Source organism: Podarcis erhardii, assembly GCF_964252035.2.
Source record: "Podarcis erhardii genome assembly, chromosome: 7".
Lineage (NCBI taxonomy): Eukaryota > Metazoa > Chordata > Lepidosauria > Squamata > Lacertidae > Podarcis > Podarcis erhardii.
This window is the reverse complement of record NC_138511.1, coordinates 91,746,316-91,772,388: the sequence shown is the minus strand read 5'-3', so window position 1 is coordinate 91,772,388 and position 26,073 is coordinate 91,746,316. Positions and strand designations below refer to the sequence as shown.

Below are 26,073 nucleotides of genomic sequence, written 5' to 3'. Positions count from 1 at the left end.
GAATTGGAAGAGACCACAAGGGCCATCGAGTCCAACCCCCTGCCAAGCAGGAAACACCATCAGAGCACTCCTGACATATGGTTGTCAAGCCTCTGCTTAAAGACCTCCAAAGAAGGAGACTCCACCACACTCCTTGGCAGCAAATTCCACTGTCAAACAGCTCTTACTGTCAGGAAGTTCTTCCTAATGTTTAGGTGGAATCTTCTTTCTTGTAGTTTGGAGCCATTGCTCCGTGTCCGCTTCTCTGGAGCAGCAGAAAACAACCTTTCTCCCTCCTCGATGTGACATCCTTTTATATATTTGAACATGGCTATCATATCCCCCCCTTAACCTCCTCTTCTCCAGGCTAAACATGCCCAGCTCCCTTAGCCGTTCCTCATAAGGCATCGTTTCCAGGCCTTTGACCATTTTGGTTGCCCTCCTCTGGACACATTCTAGTCTGTCAGTGTCCTTCTTGAACTGTGGTGCCCAGAACTGGACACAGTACTCCAGGTGAGGTCTGACCAGAGCAGAATACAGTGGCACTATTACTTCCCTTGATCTAGACGCTATACTCCTATTGATGCAGCCCAGAATTGCATTGGCTTTTTTAGCTGCCGCGTCACACTGTTGGCTCATGTCAACAGGAGCATCCTTGCTCTCAGGAGCAAGGAGCATCATTACTAGACACTGGAGGGACCGGTCAGAAGTGAACATGGACCACTGGTACCAAACCGTATGGGAAACAGCCCTACTAGAAAAGCTAGCCAACAAATTGAAACTAGCATGACGACAAACAAAAGAGGACGACTTCACCCCAGTGTGACTCCCCTTCATTACATGCGCAGCCCAACAACATGAACCCACCGACAGCATACAAATCAATATGGTTAACTTGACCTAACAACACTCCCCCCGCCCCCACAAACAAAAGTAACTGCTGTCAACCGAAGTCAAGCAACCATGCCCTGGGCTCCCCAACCTCTCTCGTTGTCGTTGAGTCGTGTCTGACTCTTCGTGACCCCCTGGACCAGAGCACGCCAGGCATTCCTGTCTTCCACTGCCTCCTGCAGTTGGGTCAAACTCTCTTACCTCCAATGAAAACTATTAAATGAATACAAAGAACCTACACACGTGACGCTGAAACAAAAGCTTTTCACGTATCCTATTTTCGTTCTATAAGACGCACAAGACCACAAGACGCACCTAGTTTTGGGAGGAGGAAAACAAGAAAAAAATATTCTGAATCCCAGAGGCCAGAACAGCAAGAGGGATCTGGCTTCTGGGATAGCCACACGAAGCCTCTTCCAGGCAGCGGGATGAAGGCTCCTCCAAGAGCCGCGCTCCCTTTAAAGAGCTTGCAGAGCGTGTGTGCGGCTCTTGGGGGCCCTTCTCCCTCCTCAGTGAAAAGCCCCCAAGAGCCGCACACATGCTCCACGCAGCTCTTTAAAGGGAGTGCTGAGCAGAGCCTCTCACCTGCATTCGCTCCATAAGACGCACACACATTTCCCCTTACTTTTTTGGAGGGGGAAAGTGCGTCTTGGCATTGTCGGCCAGAGCGTGCAAAAGAAGGACCGAACCTTTTTTATGTATGCCACAACAGCAGCAAGGATACTCATTGCTAAAGGCTGGAAAACTCAAGACTTGCCCACACTGGAAGAATGGCAGATGCAACTGATGGACTATATGGAACTGGATGAGATGACTGGCAGAATCCGAAACCAGGGAGAAGAATTGGAGGAGGAGAACTGGAAGAAGTTTAAAGACTGGGACTTCCGGTCGGCGCCAGCGTTTGATGGCGGTCCTAGCCTCGAGCTCCGAGGCAGGACTGCTCCGTAAGTTCGGGTCTTACCCGCTACGGCAAGCGGGGGACCCCTAAAATCACAGGCGCTGAAGCCTGTGAGCAAGGAGATTCGGTGGGCACCTTTGCGCCCCCCCGGCATCGTGAAAGAGCCTTTTTAAAGGCTCCGGAGCGGCATCGGGGTGAGCGCGGTGCTGAGGATCGCTACCCAGCTTACGGAGTGAAGCCGCGTCGCCATTAACGGAGAGCGCCGATTCCTTTCTGAAACTAAAGATTGGCAACAACAATACCCGTGAGTAAGAACGCAAAATTAAAAACGGGACTTAAAAATCTAGAAGATTTGGCTGAAAACGGGAAGGCAAAAATTAAGGAAGTCAGCCTCCCGGATCTGCATGATTAACGGAGCAATGAAAGACTGAGCTGTGATTAAACGGACTTCCCTTTTAACTCTTATTAAACCAGACATCGAAAGGATCTCCCCCCCGGTAGTGCAGGAGAAGGGGGGGAGGAAACAGAATTAATTTAACCTGCAAAAGAAAGGGATAAGGAATAAAAAACCTCTGCTGCTGACACTTCTGGTCAGGCTGCCGGAGCAGCGACCGCCTGAAAAAGGAACTGTCAAGTGAGCTGTCAAAAGACAGTGGCTACAAAATAAGACTTATTTGAAACATATTAACGGGACTTTGGTGGATTACAATTTTAACAGTAAAGTGCTACAAATTAAAGACTCTTAGTGGGACTTTTGCCTTTGGACTTTCTGTTTCTTTGTTTGAACATGGATACAGAGTGGCCAAAATATTGTGAAATCATAGAATATGATGGTGAAAAGTTGAAACTACAGAGTTTTGAGAAATTGAAACCTAAAGTTCGAGATTGGTTACATTATTTCCAGATCAATGAAACTTTTAAGCAGGACAGAAAACTAGGATTTCAGAAGGAGAGGTCAAAGTTAGAAACAGAATTGCTAGAACCCAATACTAAGAATTTGTCTAGAATGTATAATCTGCTGCTAAAATGGAATACACAGGATGAAACGGTTAAATCAGCTATGATTAAGTGGGCACAGGATATTGGTCATGATATTATCTTTGCTGACTGGGAGCAGTTATGGACCACAGGTATTAAATTTACGGCATGCAGTGCCCTGAAAGAGAACATAATGAAAATGATCTATAGGTGGTACATGACTCCAGTCAAGCTTGCAAAGATATATCATTTGCCCAATAACAATTGTTGGAAGTGCAATGAATGTGAAGGAACTTTTTATCACCTTTGGTGGACCTGCCCAAAGATTAAGGCCTACTGGGAAATGATCTATAATGAAATTAAGAAAATCCTTAAGTGGACATTTGTAAAGAAACCGGAGGCTTTTCTCCTGGGCATGGTCGGCCAATTGGTACCAAAGAAAGATAGGACTTTTTTTATGTATGCAACAACAGCAGCAAGAATCCTTTTGGCGAAGTATTGGAAGACTAAAGAATTACCTACTCTGGAAGAATGGCAGACCAAGGTGACTGAATTTATGGGACTGGCAGAGATGACCGGCAGAATCCGTGACCAGAGGAAAGAGACAGTGGAGGAGGACTGGAAAAAATTTAAAATCTATCTTAAAAATTGTTGTAAAATTTCGGAATGTTAAGATGTCAAGGGATTGGATACAAAGAATTACAGCTATAAATTGAAATTTATAAAATAGAATTTTTTTAAAGAGAATTAAATATAAAAATGGGATGAAGAATTGCTAAAAATTTTTAAAATATGGATGCAGGGAAGGGGAGGTTTGGGGAAGTCGTGTTATGTTTATTTGTTTTTTGTTTATGTTGTAAAATCAATAAAAATTATTTAAAAAAAAAAAAAGAAGTTTAAAGACTATCTGCAAAAGCATTATAAACTGTATGAATGTTAAGAAAAATGTAAGATCTGTAACATCATGGCTCTAACAAATTAATAACCTTTATGTATAAAAGTCAATGTAATTGAAAAACAAGATAAATTGTGGATAAATGGTATTCTATAATTAACCTTTGACAAAAGAAATCTAAAAGATTAAATTTGAGATTTGAATATTGGGAAATTTTAATTAGATAAACTAAATTAAGTTAATAATTTGCTGGTAAAACTTATGAGTCTAGAGAGTAGGAATAAGAGGCGTGAGGAAGTCCAAGGATGTTTATGAAATGATGATATCTGAAATTGATATGTTTTTATATACATTTATTGTCAAACAAAATTTAATAAATATTATTAAAAAAAAAAAGAAAGTGCGTCTTATGGAGCGAAAAATACGGCACTTTAGTAGTTTACTACCCCTCTCCTCCCCCTTACCTCCCCCACCTTATACTGTCCATAACATTAGTGTCTCACATTGAATATAACTGATCTGTAGTTTTGTAATTTCAGAAAATCTTTAATAAATAAATCTTTAATAAAAACATATTTTTAAAACTGCAGGATTTCAAAAAGGGAAGAAAGGGGTTTTTTTCTCTTTACAATATGATTTAGGATTTAGTCAGAGCTGGAACAGGAGTGAGCCACTAAACGCTGAAGCTGAAGCAAATAAAAAGAAAATTCATTATCTCAGAAGTGGACTGTTAAACCAGAAAAGATCAAGAGAAGACACATCTATATAGTCACTGCCAGCTCCTCCTCTATCTGGTTCTTTTCTGGTCTTTGCTTGCAGCTGGGTATTCTTCCTCCTGAATAGCTTTTGTTGTTGTTTTTTAGTTGTTTAGTCATGTCCGCCTCTTCGTGACTCCCTGGACCAGAGCACGCCAGGCACTCCTGTCTTCCACTGCCTCCCACAGTTTGGTCAAACTCATCTTGGCCACTTCGAAAACACTGTCCCACCATCTCGTCCTCTGTCGTCCCCTTCTCCTTGTGCCCTCCATCTTTCCCAACATCAGGGTCTTTTCCAGGGAGTCTTCTCTTCTCCTGAGGTGGCCAAAGTCTTGGAGCCTCAGCTTCAGGATCTGTCCTTCCAGTGAGCCCTCAGGGCTGATTTCCTTCAGAATGGATACGTTTGATCTTCTTGCAGTCCATGGGACTCTCAAGAGTCTCCTCCAGCACCAGAATTCAAAACCTGAATAGCTTCTTCCTCCTAATTAGAATTCAGATCAAGGCAGGGCTTGGCATGGTGATTGAGAGGGTAATTGGGAGGCAGGCAAATCAACTCTGAGATATGGTTCTTGAGGCTGTGTTTGGACTACTGTTGGCTTTTCCAGCTCTTCACTTGTAGCAAGGTCCTCCATAGGGTCCCTAGCCTCCAGGATCCTGACACTGCCCCATTCTCTGAGGTCATCGTCTAGCACAAATGTCCTGAAACCTTCTGTGGTTAGACAGGTAGTAACTGGGCACAGAGACTTTTCTGTGCTGGCACCACTTTCCACAGCCAAGATCTTTATTAGCGTGACTTTATTGTCTTACAGATGATAACTTAAAACTGATTTATGTTCCTGGGCATTTGATAACTGGCCTATTTTATAGTGTTGTTTTAATTTACCTTCGTGGTGGATTTTACTAAGAATTATTGAGAAAAGGTTTTTCACAATGTTTTTTCTGAGTCATTTCAAGAGATTTTATAGGTAAAAAGGTGGCATGCAATTATCTTAACTAAAAAAACATGCTGAAAAGACCAAAGGGAGGAAGGTGGCAAACTGTCTACTGCCAACACTCCATCGACAGAGATAATTATGATAATTATAATTATGAGGTGATTAATGATGGTCAAGATGTAAATCTTGGTTATCAAAATCTCCCTTTGAAAACAGGAAGATCAGAGATTAACCTTGAATGCTCTGAAGAAAACTACTCTTCACACCAGAGACTGGGAAATTTTCAGATGCAATGAGTGAGTGACTTGGAGTGAGGGACCTCCAGTGTTCCCAAACGCCACATAATGGCCCTGTAGGTTAGCCCTCAGAGCACTAGGTCAGCTGAACCTCCCTTTTTAAAATTACTTTTGAGATTTGACTGAGAATCGGAAGTCCTCTTTATTTCTTTCTCTCTTCTCTTTTTAATTTCCTTTTTAATTATCTTTATATCTCCCTTTTCTTCTTTAACTACTTGGCTTTTGTTTATGCTTTGTTTTGTTCTTTAATGTACTCTACTCAGGGTTGAGAGCTGGACCATCAAGAAGGCTGATCGCCGAAGAATGGATGCTTTTGAATTCTGGTGCTGGAGGAGACTCTTGAGAGTCCCATGGACTCTTGAAGATCTTGAAGATCCAACCTCTCCTGGAAACCAGCCCTGAGTGCTCACTGGAAGGACAGATCCTGAAACTGAGGCTCCAAGACTTTGGCCACTTCAGGAGAAGAGAAGACTCCCTGGAAAAGACCCTGATGTTGGGAAAGATGGAGGGCACAAGGAGAAGGGGACGCTAGAGGACGAGATGGCTGGACAGTGTTCTCGAAGGTACCAGCATGAGTTTGACCAAACTGTGGGAGGCAGTGGAAGCTGGTCCTGGAGGAAGAACTGTGAGGGGAGAGACTCCATCAGGCAAGGCCTCCTTCCACCTGCCTTGCCCCACCCTCTAGTCTCTGCTTCTCAATTTGTATTGTATTATTTTATGTACTGTGGCTTGCTGTTGTTTTACTGATTATAGTTTAGAAATTATTTGTTGTGAGTGTTGAGTGGACTTCTGTTTAACTTTTATATGTTATTATTATTTAATACTATTCTAATGATTGTTGAATGTTACTATTTTGATGTAAGTTGCCTATTTTAAAGTTTTATTATCACACTTTTGTACTGCATTAGATTGATATAAGATGGACATTTTTTGTTTCTTCAGCTTGTAAACCGCCTTGAGTATTGTAAGATAGAAAGAGGATATACAAATTTAAAAATGATGAAAATGATGATGGAGACAGGAGTGCCGGGCATGCTCTGGTCCATGGGGTCACGAAGAGGTGGACACGACTAAATGAGGGTTAATGAGGGTATGCACATGAAGGCAATGGCTGGCTGGTGAAAGACCCTGTGTGAGAAGTGGGGAAGGGAAGAAATTCCAGGCTGGGAGGCTGGGAGAAGAAAGGGAAGCTCCCCGGTGAGAGCTGGGAGAGTCCACCCCCTTCTGTGTGAGGCAAGGGTTAAGATCTACCTTTGAGAGAGGACTTTGTGTTTTCCCCCTTCTTTTTTCCTTTCCTTTCCTTTCTTTTTTCTCTTTTTCTTATTTAGATCACTTTGGCTTTTTATTGTGTGATGAAAGGTTTCAATAAAACATTCATGCAAAACTAAATCTTCACAGTTACTGTCTCTTTACTGGTAGAAAACCCTTGCTGAGAAAGAGAAAATGAAGACTCTGGCATCTGGGCCATCTAATGAAACTGATTTGCAATTGATCCAGAACAAAGCAAAATAAAATATTTCTTCTTACTATGCAGAAATAAGCTTACAGAATTAATTGCTACAAAACTTGGTGTTGACCAGTAGAGTGCTCTGAATTTGTTTATCATGGAGTTTATAGATTGCTATTAATCATGAGGGATAAAAATGGAACTTTAGTGTTCAGAGATAGTGCTGAATACTGGGGTAGAAGCAAGAAGGGAAGGCACACTTGGGAATCATAGAAGAATCATAGAAGTGTAGAGTTGGAAGGGACCACAAGGGCCATCTAGCCCAACTCCCTGCAATGCAGGAATCTTTTACCCAACGTGGGGCTCGAACTCACAACCCTGAGACCAACAGTCTCATGCTCTACCAAGTGAGCTATCTTTCAGGGTGAGCTATCTTTCAGGGTATCTTGCTTTCACACACACAAGTTTCCAGCATCAACAGGCTGTCTGTCGGAGACAGTGTGTTGGGCTAGATGACTGCTAAATCCAGCATGGTTGTAATGGTTCTAGGGGTTGCTCGTGCGTAAACCGGCACAACACCTGGCTGGGTTGCCTGAGTGAACCTTTTCTGTCCGGACAGCCACCCACCCGTGGCTGTCTCAATCGCTGGCAGAATCCATCAGTGGGCGTTTCTTGAACTTCTTCCAGCAAAGAAGCTCTTTGACGCCTAGTCTCCGCCTACTCTCCCTGCGCGGAAGCCTTCTGCGCAAGGAGGGTGTGGGCAGCGGAGGACCCGTGCTCTCCCCGCTGGTCCCCGGCGAGGAGTCATGGGACTGCCTCGCCGATTCCCCCATCTGCCCCCCTTCTCCACTGGTGCTACGCTGATTTCCTTCCCCAGAAGATGGGCTGCCTCTCCCCATCCCGGGATGCTCTCTGGAATCCCTCTGGAGCCCCCTCTCTCCCTCCAGCCCTGATGGCAGTTCCCTGACAATGGTAAAGCAGTTCAGATGCTCTTAAGTCATAGCTACATTGCCTGGAGACAATCAGTCAGGTTGTGTATCCATAGCAGTGACCACAGGAGGAATGACCACTCAGAGGAGCACAGAGGGAAGAAATGCCCTGGAGCGTTGCAGCAACACAACCAGATGCCTCCATCTGCCCCAGATGCAACAAAATATATCTCTCCTGTATCGGTCTCTACAGCCACAGCAGGCGCTGTAACCCTCCAATGGTTTGATTTCACCCACAAAGGTGCCTTCCATTGTCTGATGAGGCAGATGGATGCTAATGGTAACTGCCTATATAATGTAATGGTGGTCCATCTTAAAGGGCTGTTCCTCTGTGTAATTTATATAGTCCGCACCAGAAGCCCTAAAAATGCAAAGGCATTTATTCCCTTACACAGTATCCTGAAATATCTGATTTTTTAAAAAATTTGAGATGAACATTGTAAAACATACTTCCTTCCTGTTTACCCACAAATGTACACACAAACACTGAGAAGAGGTAGATCTACATGGCAGTTTCCGGGAGGAATCCCACGAATGAGGCTCTTGAGTCCTTTAGGATCCTGCTCAGATAGGTTTTTCCTGAAGAAATCACAGGATCATCTCACAAGCAAATGAGGATTTCTACATATACATATTCTTAGATGTACTACAATAAGCCAACACGTTAGCATAAACTCAATGTCTCAGCCTTACGAGCATCACTAGCTTGGACATCGTTATTTTCTTGTACTTACCTGCCAAATCTACATGGACTTTTAAATTAAATTACTTCCACTACTACTGAAAACAGCTCACAGAAGCATGAAATAAAATGCAATACGAGCAGCACAATAAGCCATCAAATGAAATAGAAATCTTTCATTCTATCAGATGAGAATAAAGCCCCAAAGTAGCAGTTCAGAATAATAAATAAATAACCCCCCAGCCACTCTGGGTGGCTCCCAACAGAATATTAAAAACACGACAAAACATCAAACATTAAAAATTTCCCTAAATAGGGCTGCCTTCAATAAAGTCTCCAAGTTTCCACATCATTGCTTTTTTAATGCAAGTGTTTTAAAAGACTTGGGTGAACAGCACCAGATAAAAGGCACTGCCAGGGCTCCCGGGGGGGGGGGGGCTATTCCACAGCTGAGAAGACCCTCCACTCAGCAGCCATCCACTTTACCGGGGTACATGGAAAATGGTCTCTGAATAGAATCTTAAGGCTTTGTAAGGTATATACAGGGGAAGGCAGTCGCTTCTGGTGCAACGGAACACTGAAACCAGAGCAGCGCACAGAAACACCATTTACCTTCCCACCAGAGCAGTACCTATTTATCTACTTGCACTGGTGTGCTTTCGAACTGCTAGGTTGGCAGGAGCTGGGACCGAGCAACGGGAGATCACCCCGTCGCGGGGATTCGAATCGCTGACCTTCTGATCGGCAGGCCCAAGAGGCTCAGTGGTTTAGACCACAGCGCCACCTGCGTCCCTCAGATATCCTAGTCCCAAGCTATCAAAGGTTTTAAACCAGCACTTTAAAGTGGACCCAGAAATGGACTAGGTGTAGATGATAAACTGGTGTAGATGATAAATCACTGGTGTAACATGACTGAAATGCCTAGTCCCAATTAATAAATAGTAATAATACTAATACATTTTTATTTATACCCCACCCTTCCGGGTTCAGAAAACAGGGCTCAGGGCGCCTAACAACAAATTTAAAACACAGTTGATGCTACAAAAAACAGCATAAAATACGGTATAAAATGTGAATAACAATAAAATAAAAAATCAATTTAGGGGGAAAATCCATCCAATAAACATTAGATGATCACCAGGGCTAGCTGGCTAAATTAGTCCTATTTGGGCCAGCGAGGAGACCAGGGGAGAATTAGCTGTGGGATCCCAGAGTGGGTAATCTTCATAAAAAGGGGAGGGGGAGGGAAGGAAGGGGAATAAAAGATCAGGCTAAGTTCAAATTGAAAGCCAGGCGGAATAGCTCTGTCTTACAGGCCCTGCGGAAGGAGGTTAAATCCTGCAGGGCCCTGGTCTCCTGGGACAGAGCATTCCACCAGGTCGGAGCCATCACTGAAAAGGCCCTGGCCCTGGGGGAAGATAATCTAGCTTCCTTAGGGCCCGAGACCTCTAAACTATGATTATTCATGGACCTTAAGGTCCTCTGCGGGGCAGACCAGGAGATGCGGTCCCATAAATACATTAATAACCTTGCCCTAATATTTGCCCATGCACCCTACCCCAGAACTTCACCCCAGTCTTCAAGTTACAAGCAAACAGAAGGAGCCCAAATGGGACAGATGGGTACCACTTACTTTTCCAGCTTCTTCTTGCAGACAGACTCACGGCTCTGATCCAGCAACTTCCTCTTGCAGTTGAACTGGTCTCCACCGAATCGACTGTCTTTGTTTGAGACCTTAAAGCGCCCGGGGGAGATGAGGAAGCCATCTCTCTCCTTGAGGTTGTTGATGGTCGCCAGGTCATTGCGAACACTGCTTTTCACAGCTTTGCGGCCCTGCCTCATGTGCCGAAGCACAGCCACGGCGGCACATGCCGCGAGCACCAACGTCATGAGCCCCAGAGCAAAGGAAACGGCCAGGGCAACAGGAAAAGGGCCTTCAGCCGCCCGCTGGCTGCTCACAGGGGTGGGAACCTGAACTTTGAACTCGCAACTGGAGCCCATGTAGCCGGAGGAACACTCACAGACGTGGCCCGAGAAGTGCGTGTAGCAGGTGCCACTATTCAGGCAAGGGTTGGAGCCACAGGCGTCCATGCGGGTACCACAGTCCTTTCCGCCATAGCCCAGGGTGCAGGAGCAGGTGTAGCTGTTGGGGCCGTCGATGCACGTGCCTCCATTAGCACAAGGGTTTCCTGCGCAATCATCTATGTTCAATTCGCAGTGAGGGCCAGCAAAACCCTGGCGGCATTTGCAGATCACGCTGCGGCCCAGATCCAGACAGTGGCCACCTGGAAAGGAAAGGAGAGGAAATTACAGAGACATGCAAGCAGGTTAATGGCTGAAAACTTTTTACTTTGTTGTACCACCATAAACGGTGGTTATTATCCATGTATTTTTGTTTTGTTCCAATCTGCGCCCCATCCCGAGAGACGAGGGTAGGGTGAGCAAAGATTACTCACCTCCTTCACTGGTGTTGTGCAATACCAGGTCTATAGGCAACAAAACCGCCACCCTGCGAGATTTCTTTACCTCGCAGGGGGTCTACCTGGCTTGTGTGACGGAGACCTGGGTGCGCGAAGGGGTAACTGTTACCTTACGAGAGATGGCGCCCCCGGGTTTCTCCGTCCTCCACCAGTCGCGGACTGTGGGCCGGGGGGGAGGGGTGGCATTATTAATCCGGGAAGATTGTTCTTTCAGGGCTCTACCATCGCCATCGATCCCCGGCATTGAATGTGTTGGCCTAGTGTGGGGCTCCAAGGTGAGCTTGGCTGTCTGGCTGGTGTACCGGCCACCTAGCGCACCAGCAGCCACCCTGTCAGGCCTGCTGGAGGCGGTGGCCGGCTGGGCCTTGGAGTTCCCTAACCTATTGGTATTGGGAGACTTCAACTTCCATGCTGATGCCACTCCCTCCTCACAGGCTCTGGACCTGGTGTCTTCCATGGCGACACTAGGGCTCTCCCAGTTTGTTTCGGGCCCCACACATCAAGCAGGCCACACGCTGGATCTGATCTTTGGCGTCGGTTTGGGCTCGCCTGCAGAGGCTGATGGACCCTGATAGATTCCGCCAAGCCTTGCGGGACCTTTCTCCCCCTGGCGACTCATTGACTGAGCTTGTTGAGGGCTGGAATACCCAGCTCCTGGCAGCTATCAATGAGATCGCACCTAAGCGCCCTCTGCGACCCCGCAGAAACCGGGCTCCCTGGTTTACCGAGGAGCTCCGGAAAATGAAGCGGGACCTCAGACGGCTAGAGCGAGTATGGCGGGGGGGCCGTGACGGAGCTTCAAGAACATCTTATAGGGTTTTTATGAAAACCTACGAGATGGCAGTGAAGGCCGCTAAGAAGTCTTACTTCTCGGCCTCCATTGCATCCGCTAGCTCTCGCCCGGCGCAATTATTTAGTATAATTCGGTCTTCAACGTCCCTCGAAGGACAGCCAAATTTAAATAACAATTTGACACACAGCTGTGAGGCATTTGCGAGCTTTTTTGCGGAGAAGGTCCTGTTGCTCCGCCATGACCTCCCTGCCAATTTGGATAAAATAAAGGAACTGGAGGCCCCTCGACTGTCCTTGGGTCCAGTATTGGACCACTTTGACCGGATATCCCCAGCCGATGTGGACAGACTCCTCCAAGTTGGAAAGCCCACCACCTGTCCTCTCGACCCGTGCCCGTCCTGGCTGATTAGAGCGTGTGCAGACGAGGTGCGGGCCCCCCTGGGGGATATCATCAATTTGTCCCTTGGCACCGGGATATTCCCAGGGGAACTGAAGGAGGCAGTGGTGCGCCCGCTCTTAAAGAAAACATCATTAGATCCCTTAGATCTATCCAATTACCGCCCGGTTTCGAATCTTCCATTCCTGGGTAAGGTGATTGAGAGAGCGGTTGCTGAACAGCTTGGTAGGTTTCTGGATGAAACATCGGCTGTGGATCCATTCCAGTCCAGCTTCCATGCTGGTCATGGGACCGAGACGGCTCTGGTTGCCCTAACAGATGATCTCCGCAGGCAGCTGGATCGAGGCGGGTCGGGGCTGCTGATTCTTCTAGACCTGTCAGCAGCCTTCGACATGGTCGATCACGAACTCCTGGACCACCGCTTTGCCGACGTGGGGGGGAATTGTCATCCCGCCACTCCTTGGTGTGTGGGGTGCCCCAGGGTCCGATACTCTTCCCGATGCTTTTTAACATCTTTATGCGCCCCCTCACCCAGCTTGTCCGGAGTTTTGGGCTGGGTTGCCATCAGTATGCTGATGACACCCAACTCTATCTGTTGATGGATGGCCATCCTGACTCGGCCCCAGACACACTGATCAGATGCTTGGAAGCTGTGGCTGGATGGTTACGTGGGAGCCGGTTGAAGTTAAATCCTTCGAAGACAGAGGTCCTCTGGCTGGGACGGGACGATACGGGATTGGGGGGGCAACTCCCATCTCTTGCAGGGGTGCAATTAGTGCCAGCACTGTCCGTTAAGAGTTTGGGTGTAATCTTCGATACCTCCCTCTCCATGGAGGCGCAGATTGCAGCTATAACAAAGGCGGCGTTTTTCCATCTCCGCCAAGCTAAGCAGTTGGCTCCTTACCTCTCTCGCCCTGACCTCGCCACTGTGATCCACGCGACGGTCACCTCCAGACTGGATTATTGTAACTCGCTCTACGTGGGGCTGCCCTTGAGACTGACCCAGAAACTCCAGCGGGTGCAGAATGCCGCAGCGAGACTCCTTACGGGGTCATCGCCGCGGGATCACATTCACCCAGTGCTCTACCAGCTGCACTGGCTCCCGGTGGAGTACAGGATCAGGTTTAAGGTGCTGGTTTTAACCTTCAAAGCCCTATACGGCCTAGGGCCCTCGTACCTACGGGACCGCCTTTCCTGGTATGCCCCACAGAGGAACTTACGGTCTTCAAATAAAAACATCTTGAAGGTCCCAGGCCACAGAGAGGTTAGGCTGGCCTCAACTAGAGCCAGGGCTTTTTCGGCTGCGGCTCCAATCTGGTGGAACGCTCTGTCCCAAGAGACTAGGGCCCTGCGGGACTTGACATCTTTCCGCAGGGCCTGCAAGACAGAGCTGTTCCGCCTGGCCTTTGGTCAGGGCGCAGCCTGACTCCCTCCTTTGGCAATCTTTACAAAACTTTAGTTTATGGTTGCCATCAATTTTGACTTTAATTAATTTTTATAATGTTTTTATAATGTTGCACTGTTTTAGTGTTGTTAGCCGCCCTGAGCCCGGCTTCGGCTGGGGAGGGCGGGATATAATAATAATAATAATAATAATAATAATAATAATAATAATCAGCCAAATAATTACTGTATTTTTCGCTCTATAAGATGCACCAGACCACAAGACGCACCTAGTTTTTGGAGGAGGAAAACAAGAAAAAAAATATTCTGAATCCCAGAAGCCAGAACAGCAAGAGGGATCACTGCGCAGCGAAAGCAGCGATCCCTCTTGCTGTTCTGGCTTCTGGGATAGCTGCGCAGCCTGCATTCGCTCCATAAGACGCACACACATTTCCCCTTACTTTTTAGGAGGGAAAAAGTGAGTCTTATAGAGCAAAAAACACGGTAGTTTATTCAGTCCTGGACACCTGTGGCAACCAAGCCATCGTTTCTACCCCAAGGCAAATGTTTAGAGTAAGTCACTATTAAGGTACAATACATCAAGCAAAGCAATAAACCCATCCAAAAACCAGAGAATATATTTGCATAGCTTTAAAAGGACATTCCCTCTTCCCAGGCAATTGTGGGAACTGTGCTGTGAGGTAATGGCCAGGGATCAAATGAAAAATGAAATTTAAATTTCTTGGAAGTCTTGAAAGTTAAAGCAGGGGAAAAAATCAGGTTCCAATCCAGGTAACAAGGAGGTAACCGAACCTCGATACCCAGACAGGCCTGTTGAGTGATGATGATGATGATGATGATGATGATGATAATAATAATAATAATAATAATAATAATAATAATAATAATAATAATTGTATTTATACCCTGTCCTCCCCGGCCAGAGTCAGGCTCAGGGAGGCTAACACCAATAAAATTTCAGGGAAAAAAGGGGGGGAAACAATTTAAAATACAGTTAAATTGCAATTTAAAAATGCAGCCTCATTTTAAAGTCAAAATCATAAGGGGAGGGGAACATAAGGGTCAGACTGAGTCCAAACCAAAGGCCAGGCAGAACAGCTGTCTTGCAGGCCTTGCGGAAAGATGTCAAGTCCTGCAGGGCCCTAGTCTCTTGTGACAGAGCGTTCCACCAAATCGGGGCCAGTACTGAAAAGGCCCTGGCCCTAGTTGAGACCAATCTAACCACCTTGCGACTTGCGACCTCCAAAATGTTGTCATTTGTGGACCTTAAGGTCCTCCGCGGGGCATACCAAGAGAGGCGGTCCTGTAGGTACGAGGGTCCTAGGCTGCATAGGGCGTTAAAGATCAAAACCAGGACCTTAAACCTGACCCTGTACTCCACCGGGAGCCAGTGCAGCTGGTAAAGCACTGGATGAATGTGATCCCACGGCGAGGACCCCGTAAGGAGCCCATAAGGAGTACACAAGCACCACGTCTTAGACATGAGCTAGCAGAAATTTAAGGGACCAGAGTCCTAGCTTGCAGCCTTGCACCATTTGTCTTCTCAACTAGCTGCATATAGGGAAGCAAAGGGAGTTGGGGAATTCTCAATAGGGTATACTCTCGTTTTGTTCCTAGTTTGAGGGGTCTGAAACCTCTAAGTCTCATAGGCAACATCAGGCACCAAGCCCTCCGCAAGGGTGAGAAGTAGTGCTCAAATTATGGGGAGAGGAAGAAGATGAACACGCACAGAGGAGGGCAACCAAGATGATCAAGGTTCTAGAAGCCAAGCCTGATGAGGAGCACTTGAAGGAGATGGGTATGTTTAGCCTGGAAAAGAGGAGACTGGGTGGAGACATGATGGTAAAGGTAAAGGGACCCCTGACCATTATGTCCAGTCGTGGGCAACTCTGGGGTTGCGGTACTCATCTTGCTTTATTGGCCGAGGGAGCCGGCGTACAGCTTCCGGGTCATGTGGCCAGCAGGACTGAGCCGCTCCTGGCGAACCAGAGCAGCGCACGGAAACACCGTTTACCTTCCCACCAGAGTGGTACCTATTTATCTACTTGCACTTTGACGTGCTTTCGAACTGCTAGGTTGGCAGGAGCAGGGACCGAGCAACGGGAGCTCACCCCGTCATTGCGGGGATTTGAACCGCTGACCTTCTGATCGGCAAGTCCTAGGCTCTGTGGTTTAACCCACAGCACCACCCACGTCCCTGGATATGATAGCCACCTTCAAATATCTTTTTCTTTTTAAAAATAATTTTCATTAAGAATTTCAACATAACAAAGTATCAGAGCATATCATCTTCATCCCCCCCAATTTCCCCCCTCCCTAAGAAAAACCCTTCCTCCCCCCCAAAGACCTCCCTCCGCTCCTCTCTCTGATTTTTCAGCACATGCTATTCTCTGCATATTATAAAATTGTAGATCCTTAAATTATCTGTCTATTATGTTGACAATCAATAAATTTGTGTATGTTTATTCAAAACCTGCCAATTCATTTTGTGTTGTTTTTTTTAAGTAGTTTGTAAAGAGTCCCCAATCTTCTTTAAAGTCACAATTGTCCTTGTTTCGCAGTTTGTATGTCAATTCCGCCAATTCCGCACAACCCATCAATTTCTCTTGCCACGCCACCTTCAAATATATTGAGGGCTGTCACATGGAGGAGGCAGTGTGCTTGTTTTCTCCTGCTCTGAACTCGAACCCATGGCTTCAAGTTGCAAGAAAGGAGGTTCTGCTTAAACAGTCAGAAAAACCTTCTGACACTAAGAGCTGTTCAGCAGTGGAAGAGACTCCCACAAGAGGTGGTGGACTCTCCTTTCCTGGAGGGTTTCTAAGCAGAGGCTGGACGGCCATCTGTCAGGAACGCTTTAGCTGAGATTCCTGCATTGCAAGGGCGTTGGACTAGAGGACCCAACTCCAAGATTCTATGATCCCATGTTTATTGCCAAGCAGGGATATAAATGTGGAAGTGCAGGAACTCATCTTGTGAACCCCCATACCCATGTTGGGATGCTTCCAAGCAAACAGGGGCAACTGGCAAGCCCACAGCTGGCTCAAGCCCACTGGCCAGGCAATCTCTGGTCCTCGGCTTAGCATGAAACAGCGACCTGCAGCTTCAGAAGCATTCAGAAGCTGGAGCACGCTCTAATCAGCAGAGTAATTAACACGCAACAGAAGTGACAGAGAGAGGCTGTGTAAAGCATATTTAAAGGTAAAGGTAAAGGGACCCCTGACCATTAGGTCCAGTTGTGGCCGACTCTGGGGTTGCGGCGCTCATCTTGCTTTACTGGCCGAGGGAGCCGGCATACAGCTTCCGGGTCATGTGGCCAGCAGGACTAAGCAGCTTCTGGCGAACCAGAGCAGCGCACGGAAACGCCGTTTACCTTCCCGCCAGAGTGGTACCTATTTATCTACTTGCACTTTGATGTGCTTTCGAACTGCTAGGTTGGCAGGAGCAGGGACCAAACAACGGGAGCTCACCCCGTCACAGGGATTCATCCTGCTGACCTTCTGATCGGCAAGTCCTAGGCTCTGTGGTTTAACCCACAGCGCCACCCACGTCCCAAAAGCATATTTACAGGCAGTTTATTCAGCGTACATCAAGACAAAGGAAAAAACATGTCTTCTCCCTTTTGTGTCCAAGCAAGCAGCATAAGCAAAAGCTATACACAAATGGAAGTTCCCAGCAAGCTGTGCTGGAGTGTAAACAGGCATGTGACACACAACAGCCATGCCTTTACTTAAGGTGGAACGGAATAGTCTAACAAGCCATCCCTCCAAGGAGAATCAAAAATTGCAGGCAGCTGTGTTGATCCAACAGAACATGCAAACAGAGCAGCAGTACTTGGCACAATGCCCAGTTTTTTGGGGATTAGCATGACTGCAGTCTTTTGCAGCTTTCTAGGAGTAAGCAGAGACATCAGCTTGCCAACAAAGGTCCGTATAGTTAAAGCTATGGTTTTCCCAGTAGTGATGTACGGAAGTGAGAGCTGGACCATAAAGAAGGCTGATCGCTAAAGAATGGATGAATTTGAATTCTGGTGCTGGAGGAGACTCTTGAGAGTCCCATGGACTGCAAGAAGATCAAACCTCTCCATTCTGAAGGAAATCAGCCCCGAGTGCTCCCTGGAAGGACAGATCCTGAAGCTGAGGCTCCAAGACTTTGGCCACCTCCTGAGAAGAGAAGACTCCCTGGAAAAGACCCTGATGTTGGGAAAGATGGAGGGCACAAGGAGAAGGGGACGACAGAGGACGAGATGGTGGGACAGTGTTCTTGAAACTACAAACATGAGTCTGACCAAACTGCGGGAGGCAGTGGAAGGCAGGAGTGCCTGGCGTGCTCTGGTCCAGGGGGTCACGAAGAGGCGGACACCACTAAACAACTAAACAACAACAGGAGTAAGCACCATTGAACATAGCAGTGCTAATCACATAGTTCCTGCCTGTAAACCACATTAAGCTTTAATCAAAGGATATTTAGTCAACTGAAACAAAACCTTCAGCTTTTAAAAAGAAATGCAATTGTATTCAATGTTATCATTGAAATTGCTAGCATGAAGGAGGAACCCCGTTCAAAGAAAAGGGAAGAAGTATCCAACTTCCATTTATTTCCCCCATTCTCCAGCTTCTCTTGTGTATGCAGTTCCCACCTCCACCTCTCATGGACCACTTGGAAATTGCTGGTCTTGGCGGAACGCTTAATGGCTTTTCTGGCTGCTATAGCAGCTGCAATGCACCATGTAGATACTTTGTGATTTTTAATTGCATTTAATTGTTTCTTTTATTATATTATTGTCGTTGGCATCTGTCTGTCTTGAGAGACAATGGAGTGCGCTTCCAGGGGTGAAGTCATACTGCTGTGTTAAAAGCACCAAAGTGACCTCTCTGGAGCACAAGCCTGGGCAGTGTGCATGGAGGTCCTGGGCTGCCCAGAGAACAAGACCCCCCCCCTCGGTTTCATTGATGTGGTCCAAAGGAAAGCAGTGTCAGGAGTTCAGCCTACAATCAAGTAGGACCTGGCAGAGACACATGCCTGACTGGCATGTTCTCTCCCTCCTGGTCGATCGTTCAGGAGCTTCATAAGCTTTCTTCTGCTTGAACATCACAGCGACCGATGCCAACAGACATCGGCACACTTAGGGATCTGCAGAGTTTGCGCACCATGCACGTGACAGACCTCAGCAACTCAGCATTTTGGCTAATCTACTTTATTGACATATAAACACACACGGAGCACTGCAACATGGCTCCCTCTCTTTCTAGCATCAGACAGCAAAGAGAAAAAGAACAAAGGACAATAGTCCGACTTCACGGAACACAGGAACACAAACATCCTGTCTCCGTCACTTTCCATGCGGTGGAGTCAAAACATATAATGTCATGTGAAAGACATCAATCCCATGACTGCATTCATGGAGCAGGAATACTAACAAGCAGAGCAATATGTTTTGCACCAGTTTGGCTGCAGGAGTTGCTGGAAGGCACCAACAGCCAACCTCACCTGGTTTAGCTGCCAGTTGAAGCCATTCCCACAGTGGCATAGCATGGGTGGGGGGAGCCATGGCCCTGGGCACCCCCACAACAGACTTCCTCATCAAGGCCAGAGCTGCAGGGAGGCAACTTGCGCCCAGGCCTCCTTCTCCTCATGGCCAATGAATAATAATAATAAATAATAAACTTCTATTTATACCCCGCCCTTCCCTGTTCAAAAACCGGGCTCAGGGTGGCTAACAACAAACTTAAACACTTATAAAAGCAGTATAAAACACAGTATAAAAACATGCATAACAATAAAATTCAAAAATCAATTTGATAATCCCCAGGTCCTACTTGGGCCAGTGAGGAGACCAGGGGAGAATTAGCTGTGGGGTCTCAGAGCGGCTAATCTTCATAAAAGGGGAAGGGGAGGGAAGGGAAGGAAGGGGAATAAAAGATCAGGCTGAATTCAAATTAAAAGCCAGGCAGAATAGCTCTGTCTTACAGGCCCTGTGGAAGGAGGTTAAATCCTGCAGGTCCCTGGTCTCATGGGACAGAGCATTCCACCAGGTCGGAGCCACCACTGAGAAGACATACCTGTGCCTTACCTGGGCTGGCCAAGAGGGAGAGAGGAAGAGGGAGCGTGCCATTGCGTTGCCACTGCCCACCAAGGAGGGAGGGAAGAAAAGGGAGTTAGGAAAGCACCGCCGGAGCCATGTATGTTGCCCAGTTTGCCCTGCTGCAAGGACAGGAGGGTGAGACAACACGGCGGTTCTCCTGGTTTCTCACTTCTCTGCCTTATCTCTGCTCTCAAGATGGAGCTGGTTTGCAAGGAGAGAGTCTCCTGATTAGACACTGGCCGGTGAAGGGACTGACTGCTGCCCACTCCACCAGGGGGGAGCAACACCTGCCCTGCTCCAGGTGCCAGCAACCCGCACAACGCCCCTGTGTTTCTAGGGTGTGGCCGCTGTCGCACGCTGACAACTTCTGGGAGCTACAGGTAAGAGATGAGTTCAGGGTGGGAGACCAAAGGGGGACAAACTATCCCAGAAGGAGCACAACATGGCCCCCACCAGAGGTACTACCCATCCCACAACACCACATACAGTGGTACCTTGGGTTGCAGATGCTTCAGCTTACAGACTCCGCTAACCCTGAAATAGTACCTCGGGTTAAGAACTTTGCTTGCAGGATGAGAACAGAAATCATGCAGCGGCAGTGTGGTGGCAGCAGGAGGCCCCATTAGCTAAAGTGGTGCTTCAGGTTAAGAACAGTTTCAGGCTAAGAACGGACCTCCAGAACGAATTAAGTTCTTAACCCGAGGTACCACTGTACTATACAGTCATACCTTGGGTTAAAGACGCTTCGGGTTAAATCTTTTCAGGTTGCGTCCCACGGCGACCCGGAAGTAACGGAATGGGTTACTTCCGGGTTTTGCCACTTGCGCATGCACAGACGCTCAAAATGATGTCACGCGCATACGCAGAAGCGGCGAATCGCGACCCGTGCATGCGCATATGCGCAGACACGGGTTGCATTTCTCTCAGGTTGCAAATGGGGCTCCAGAACGGATCCCGTTCGCAACCAGAGGTACCACTGTATTGACTAATATATTGTCTCTCATCTTCAAAGACAAGTTCACAGACATGCTTTGGGCCACCGAATGAAACTCATGGACCACAGTTTGGGAAACCAAGTTCTATGCTAATCTGTCATGAACAACAGCAAAACTTGAAACTCATTAGTACCTCATTCACCTGCTGGAGCACAGGTATCGTTTACCCCGGCCCTCTGCCAGTTGACATAATTAATTTTGCTCCGAAAAGAGGCTTGGAGCTGTGTTTCCCCCCTCAAGCCATCTCCCCAATCCCTGATCTCTTAGCCATTCTCCTCTCACATAGCATTCATTGGAAATGGGGAGGGGAGAGGTAAGGAAGCATGAGATGGGACGATTTACTCTCCTCCTTGCTCTGCAGTAACAAGCCAAAGCGCTGTCTCAAGAACCCAGAAAAAGAAGGACCAATAAAACTGACGTTCAGACTGCTATGGCCGATGGCTGAACATCCCTTTGTTGTTGTTGCTTATTGAATTTATATACCGCCCTTTACCTGGGGGGTCTTAGGGCGGTTCACAAATTAGACAGATTACTTCTGTTTCAGTGTATCTGAAGAAGTGTGCATGCACACGAAAATTCATACCAAGAACTAACTTAGTTGGTCTTTAAGGTGCTACTGGAAGGAATTTTTTTATTTTGTTTTGACTATGGCAGACCAACACGGCTACCTATCTGTAACTAGACAGATTACTGGTTAACAGTGCAGAAATGGCTGACTTGGACTACTGCAATGCACTCTACGTGGGGCTACCTTTGAAGGTGACTCAGAAACTACAACTAATCCAGAATGCAGCAGCTAGACTGGTGACTGGGAGCGGCCGCCGAGACCATATAACACCGGTCTTGAAAGACCTACATTGGCTCCCAGTACGTTTCCGAGCACAATTCAAAGTGTTGGTGCTGACCTTTAAAGCCCTAAACGGCCTCAAAGGCCCAGTAGACCTGAAGGAGCATCTCCACCCCCATCGTCCAGCCAGGACACTGAGGTCCCGCTCCAAGGGCCTTCTGGCGGTTCCCTCATTGCAAGAAGCAAAGCTACAGGGAACCAAGCAGAGGGCCTTCTCGGTGGTGGCGCCCGCCCTGTGGAACGCCCTCCCAGCAGATGTCAAAGCGATAAACAACTACCTGACATTCAGAAGACATCTTAAGGCAGCCCTGTTCAGGGAAGTTTTTAATCTGTGATATTTTACTGTATTTTTGGTTTCTATTGAAGCCGCCCAGAGTGGCTGGGGAGGCTCAGCCAGATGGGCGGGGTATAAATAATAAATTATTATTATTATTATTATTATTATTATTATTATTATTATTATTACTTGATGTTTCATCAAAGGAATCTGTTAGGACAGGGGTCAGCAAACTTTTTCAGCAGGGGGCCGGTCTACTGTCCCTCAGACCTTGTGGGGGGCTGGACTATATTTGGAGGGGGAAAAGGAACGAATTCCTATGCCCCACAAATAACCCTGAGATGCATTTTAAATAAAAGCACACATTCTACTTATGTAAAAACATGCTGATTCCTGGACCGTCCATGGGCCAGATTGAGAAGGCGATTGGGCCGGATTCGGCCCCCGGGCCTTAGTTTGCCTACCCATGGGTTAGGAGATGTTTTGTGACAGGCTTGTGCCATACGTCTGGAAAATTCTGCAAGTGGACGTCCTGGGGGATTTTTTGAATTTCAAAGAGATGTCTGGAATTTCCCATGTGTATGGTAACCCGGTTCCCTCCCCCACTGAGCTCCCGACCTCCCCACGTGCAGCAGCCCCAGCTGAGAAGCAGGAGGGGAGGGCGAGAGTCAGCCAGCCACCCGGAGAGGAAAATAAAGACGACTCAGCTATCCTGTCCCCACCTTCCTCCCCCCTCAACAGCCGCTGTATTACCTTGCCAAAGCTGCTGCCTCGAGGAAGAGGACGCAGAGCAGGAGGGAAGGAGCCCGGCTAAAAGGGAACAGGACACCTGTGGCCACTTGCTTGGGAGCAGATCCAAAGGAACTTACCTCCTCAGTCCCATCTCCCAAAGCAGGGGCGAGGGGGACCTCCACAAGGAACCTCCCTTTCTTTCCCTGCTAGAAGAAAAAGACGAATCTGCTCTTGGAGACACTGGGTTGTTGTGTTTTTTATTGTTTGTTTTGGGGAGGGAGGCTGCGCCACTGTCCCCTTTCCCTTTGGGCGGGGAGAAAGAAAGAAAGAAAGAAAGAAAGAAAGAAAGAAAGAAAGAAAGAAAGAAAGAAAGAAAGGAAGGAAGGAAGGAAGGAAGGAAGGAAGGAAGGAGTTGAAGTTAAAAAAAGAAAGACAAAGCTCAACAAAGTTCAACAACTTTGGGGGTGTCAGGAATTGGACTTTTTGAAATATGGCAAGCCTATCTTGATGCTTTTGAATTCTGGTGCTGGAGGAGACTCTTGAGAGTCCCATGGACTGCAAGAAGATCCAACCTCTCCATTCTGAAGGAAATCAGCCCTGAGTGCTCACTGGAAGGACAGATCCTGAAGCTGAGGCTCCAAGACTTTGGCCACCTCCTGAGAAGAGAAGACTCCCTGGAAAAGACCCTGATGTTGGGAAAGATGGAGGGCCCAAGGAGAAGGGGGCGACATAGGACGAGGTGGTTGGACAGTGTTCTCGAAGCTACCAGCATGAGTCTGACCACACTGCGGGAGGCAGTGGAAGACAGGAGTGCCTGGCGTGCTCTGGTCCAGGGGGTCACAAAGAGGTGGACACGACTAAACGACTCAACAACAACAACATCTTGTCAACATCTAAGTTACTAGATGAGGTACTGAGAAGGCTTATAGAATGTGAGACCTTTCCATTGAGGGAAAGGGCAGGTGCGTGCCACTTTCAGGTGGTTTCAGAAGAGAAAGTTGGGAGTTTCACACTGAAGTCAGCTAAAACTGGGGGTGCCACTTAAGGAGGCTGCAGAGTTGTTTTCTTGGGACCTGCTGCTCTGCTTTTGGATGTGTTAATAAAATAAATATTTAGAAAGCACTAAAGTCTCCTTCCTTCAGGGTATCTCTCATCTTTCAAGGTAATCATTATTTTAATGCTGGTTTTAAATGCATTCCATCTTATTTTAACTACTGTATTGTGTTTGTCTAGTTTGTATTACTTTGTACAGTCATACCTCAGGTTACTGAAGCTTCAGGTTGTGTGTTTTTGGGTTACGAACCGTGCTGAACCGTCTTGGCACTTGCGCATGCGCAGAAGCGCGGAATCACGACTCACGCATGCGGAGATATGGTGCTGCGGGTTGTGAACATGCCTCCTGCACGGATCACATCCGCAACCCGAGCGTCCCCTGTATTCAGTAAGTATATTTCTTAATATCTTGTGAGCTGCCTTGAGTCCCAGCTTCTGGGGCTTCTCACGACTCAAGGAAATAGGAATGCATAAAGTTATCGCAGCCACCTCCTTTGCCTATTACCAGAAGAATGTAGCAGCAGGCCTACAGGATCAGGCTAAAGAATCTATCTAGTCCAGCGTTTTTGTTTTCTATGGTGACCAGAGCAATCACTTGGCTCTGAGAAGTCCACAAGCAGAGCATGCCGGCAAGAGCCCTCGCCAACAGAAATCGATATTTGTTGGCGTACTATCTCCAAACATAGAAGTTCTCATCCATACCCTGCAAAATGGAGACAGAGAGTCTGAGTGGTTTCCTTCATAGAGATGAAGACATGCATTTAAGAGCAGCTTTCTTTCAGCAAATGTTTTCGTTTGAAGAGCCAGCATCCTCAAAATCCATTGAGGCTTAATTTAAGCATTCAATAACAATGCTTCCGAGAACATAGAGGGAGATAGGCAATTTCTGATTTAGATCTCGTCACAGGCAGACTACAACTCACTAAGTGACCTCACTCTCATCCCCAATTCTGCAACAGGGGAACAAAACTGGTTTTTCTCACAGGGTTTGGATCATCCCCTTGTCGTGGTGAGTGGCCTCACACGTTCCTATGATCCTTATGAGCGAAGCCATCAGAAGTCTTGTACACCCAGAAGGGTCACTCAATGTGGTAAGGTCAAATGGGAGGAGCTAGACAAAGAATGATCCAAGAAGTCCTCAATGAGAGAACAGGTGGAAGATAACAAGCGGTATGTTACAACAGCTGTGAAGGTGGATGAAGGCTGTAGCAGATAAGAATCTACCAGTCATCGTGATACTCATGCCATTGGAATAGAGCCTTCCTGTGAAGACTGTATGTTGGTCACCATGCACTGATCTTTACACATAAAACAAATTCACGCACAGGCATCTTCCAAAAACCCATCCAAAACCCCAAAAAAGTCTCATGGCGATTGGCAAATAGTAATGAGGGCAGGACCGTGAAATCTGGAAGCCCCTAGTCATGTACCGGCATATGGTGTGTGGATACAGATTCAGTTGTTCTGATGCAAGGAAAGAGGCCCTTGAGTAGCTCAGCAGCTGTATCCATGACTGAGAAGTCCTATTTAGGATCTACTCTGCTCACCCCGAAAAGGGGGCGAGACTAGAAAAGGTGTCTCTAAACACAGTCTCTCTTTTTCCCTGGATTACCGCACCCAGTGGGGTGGGTCACCACCCAGTGGTCGTAAAATATAATTGGACTTTGGAACATGGAATATACAGACTTTGTTGGATAACACAGCTAATGAGCTAATAAGGACCTCCATCGTTGCAAGAGAGTTGTGACGTTTTAACATTGATATTGCAGCACTTCAAGAAACTTGAAGAGCAGGAGAGGGACAAGTGAAGGAAGAAAAAGGACGCTACACATTCTTCTGGAAAGGTCTACCAAACAAGAACGTCAAATACATGGAGTAGGTTTTGCTATCAAAAATGATCTTGTGAAGCTCTTGTCAGAAGTCCTTTTAAGAATAATTTTTTATTAACCGACCAATCACATCAAATCAAACTAAATTACATAAATTCCAAATCACACAGCCGAATTTTAAATTTTTGTTGGGGGTACCCATATTTCAAGTTCCGAAGGGATCCAATCAACTTCTTGCTTCTTACTGCTGTTTTAATGTCCACAAATCTAACCATATGATGTTCACAGTACTATCCAGTCCTTTCTTATTGCTTTTCCACATCTCTTGTTATTATTTTCATATATTTTTCCTTTCTCTTTGTGACCTCTGATAGTCTCCACAAGCTGGTTAAAACAGTTTGTAATCCTGTGTGGTTATTATTTTTTTTAATCCAGTAGCC

The 26,073-nt window shown here is 46.9% G+C and overlaps 1 protein-coding gene across 2 annotated transcripts in view; it reads right to left on the bottom strand.

Moving 5' to 3' along the window:
* The window catches only part of DLL3 (delta like canonical Notch ligand 3), a 180,230-nt gene that overhangs the window by 56,609 nt on the left and 97,548 nt on the right, over positions 1 to 26,073 (bottom strand). For both annotated transcript variants that reach the window (XM_081869022.1, XM_081869023.1), the window contains one exon: positions 10,379 to 11,030. In XM_081869022.1, the coding sequence (XP_081725148.1) occupies positions 10,379 to 11,030 (652 nt within the window). The remainder of the gene's footprint in view (positions 1 to 10,378; positions 11,031 to 26,073) is intronic.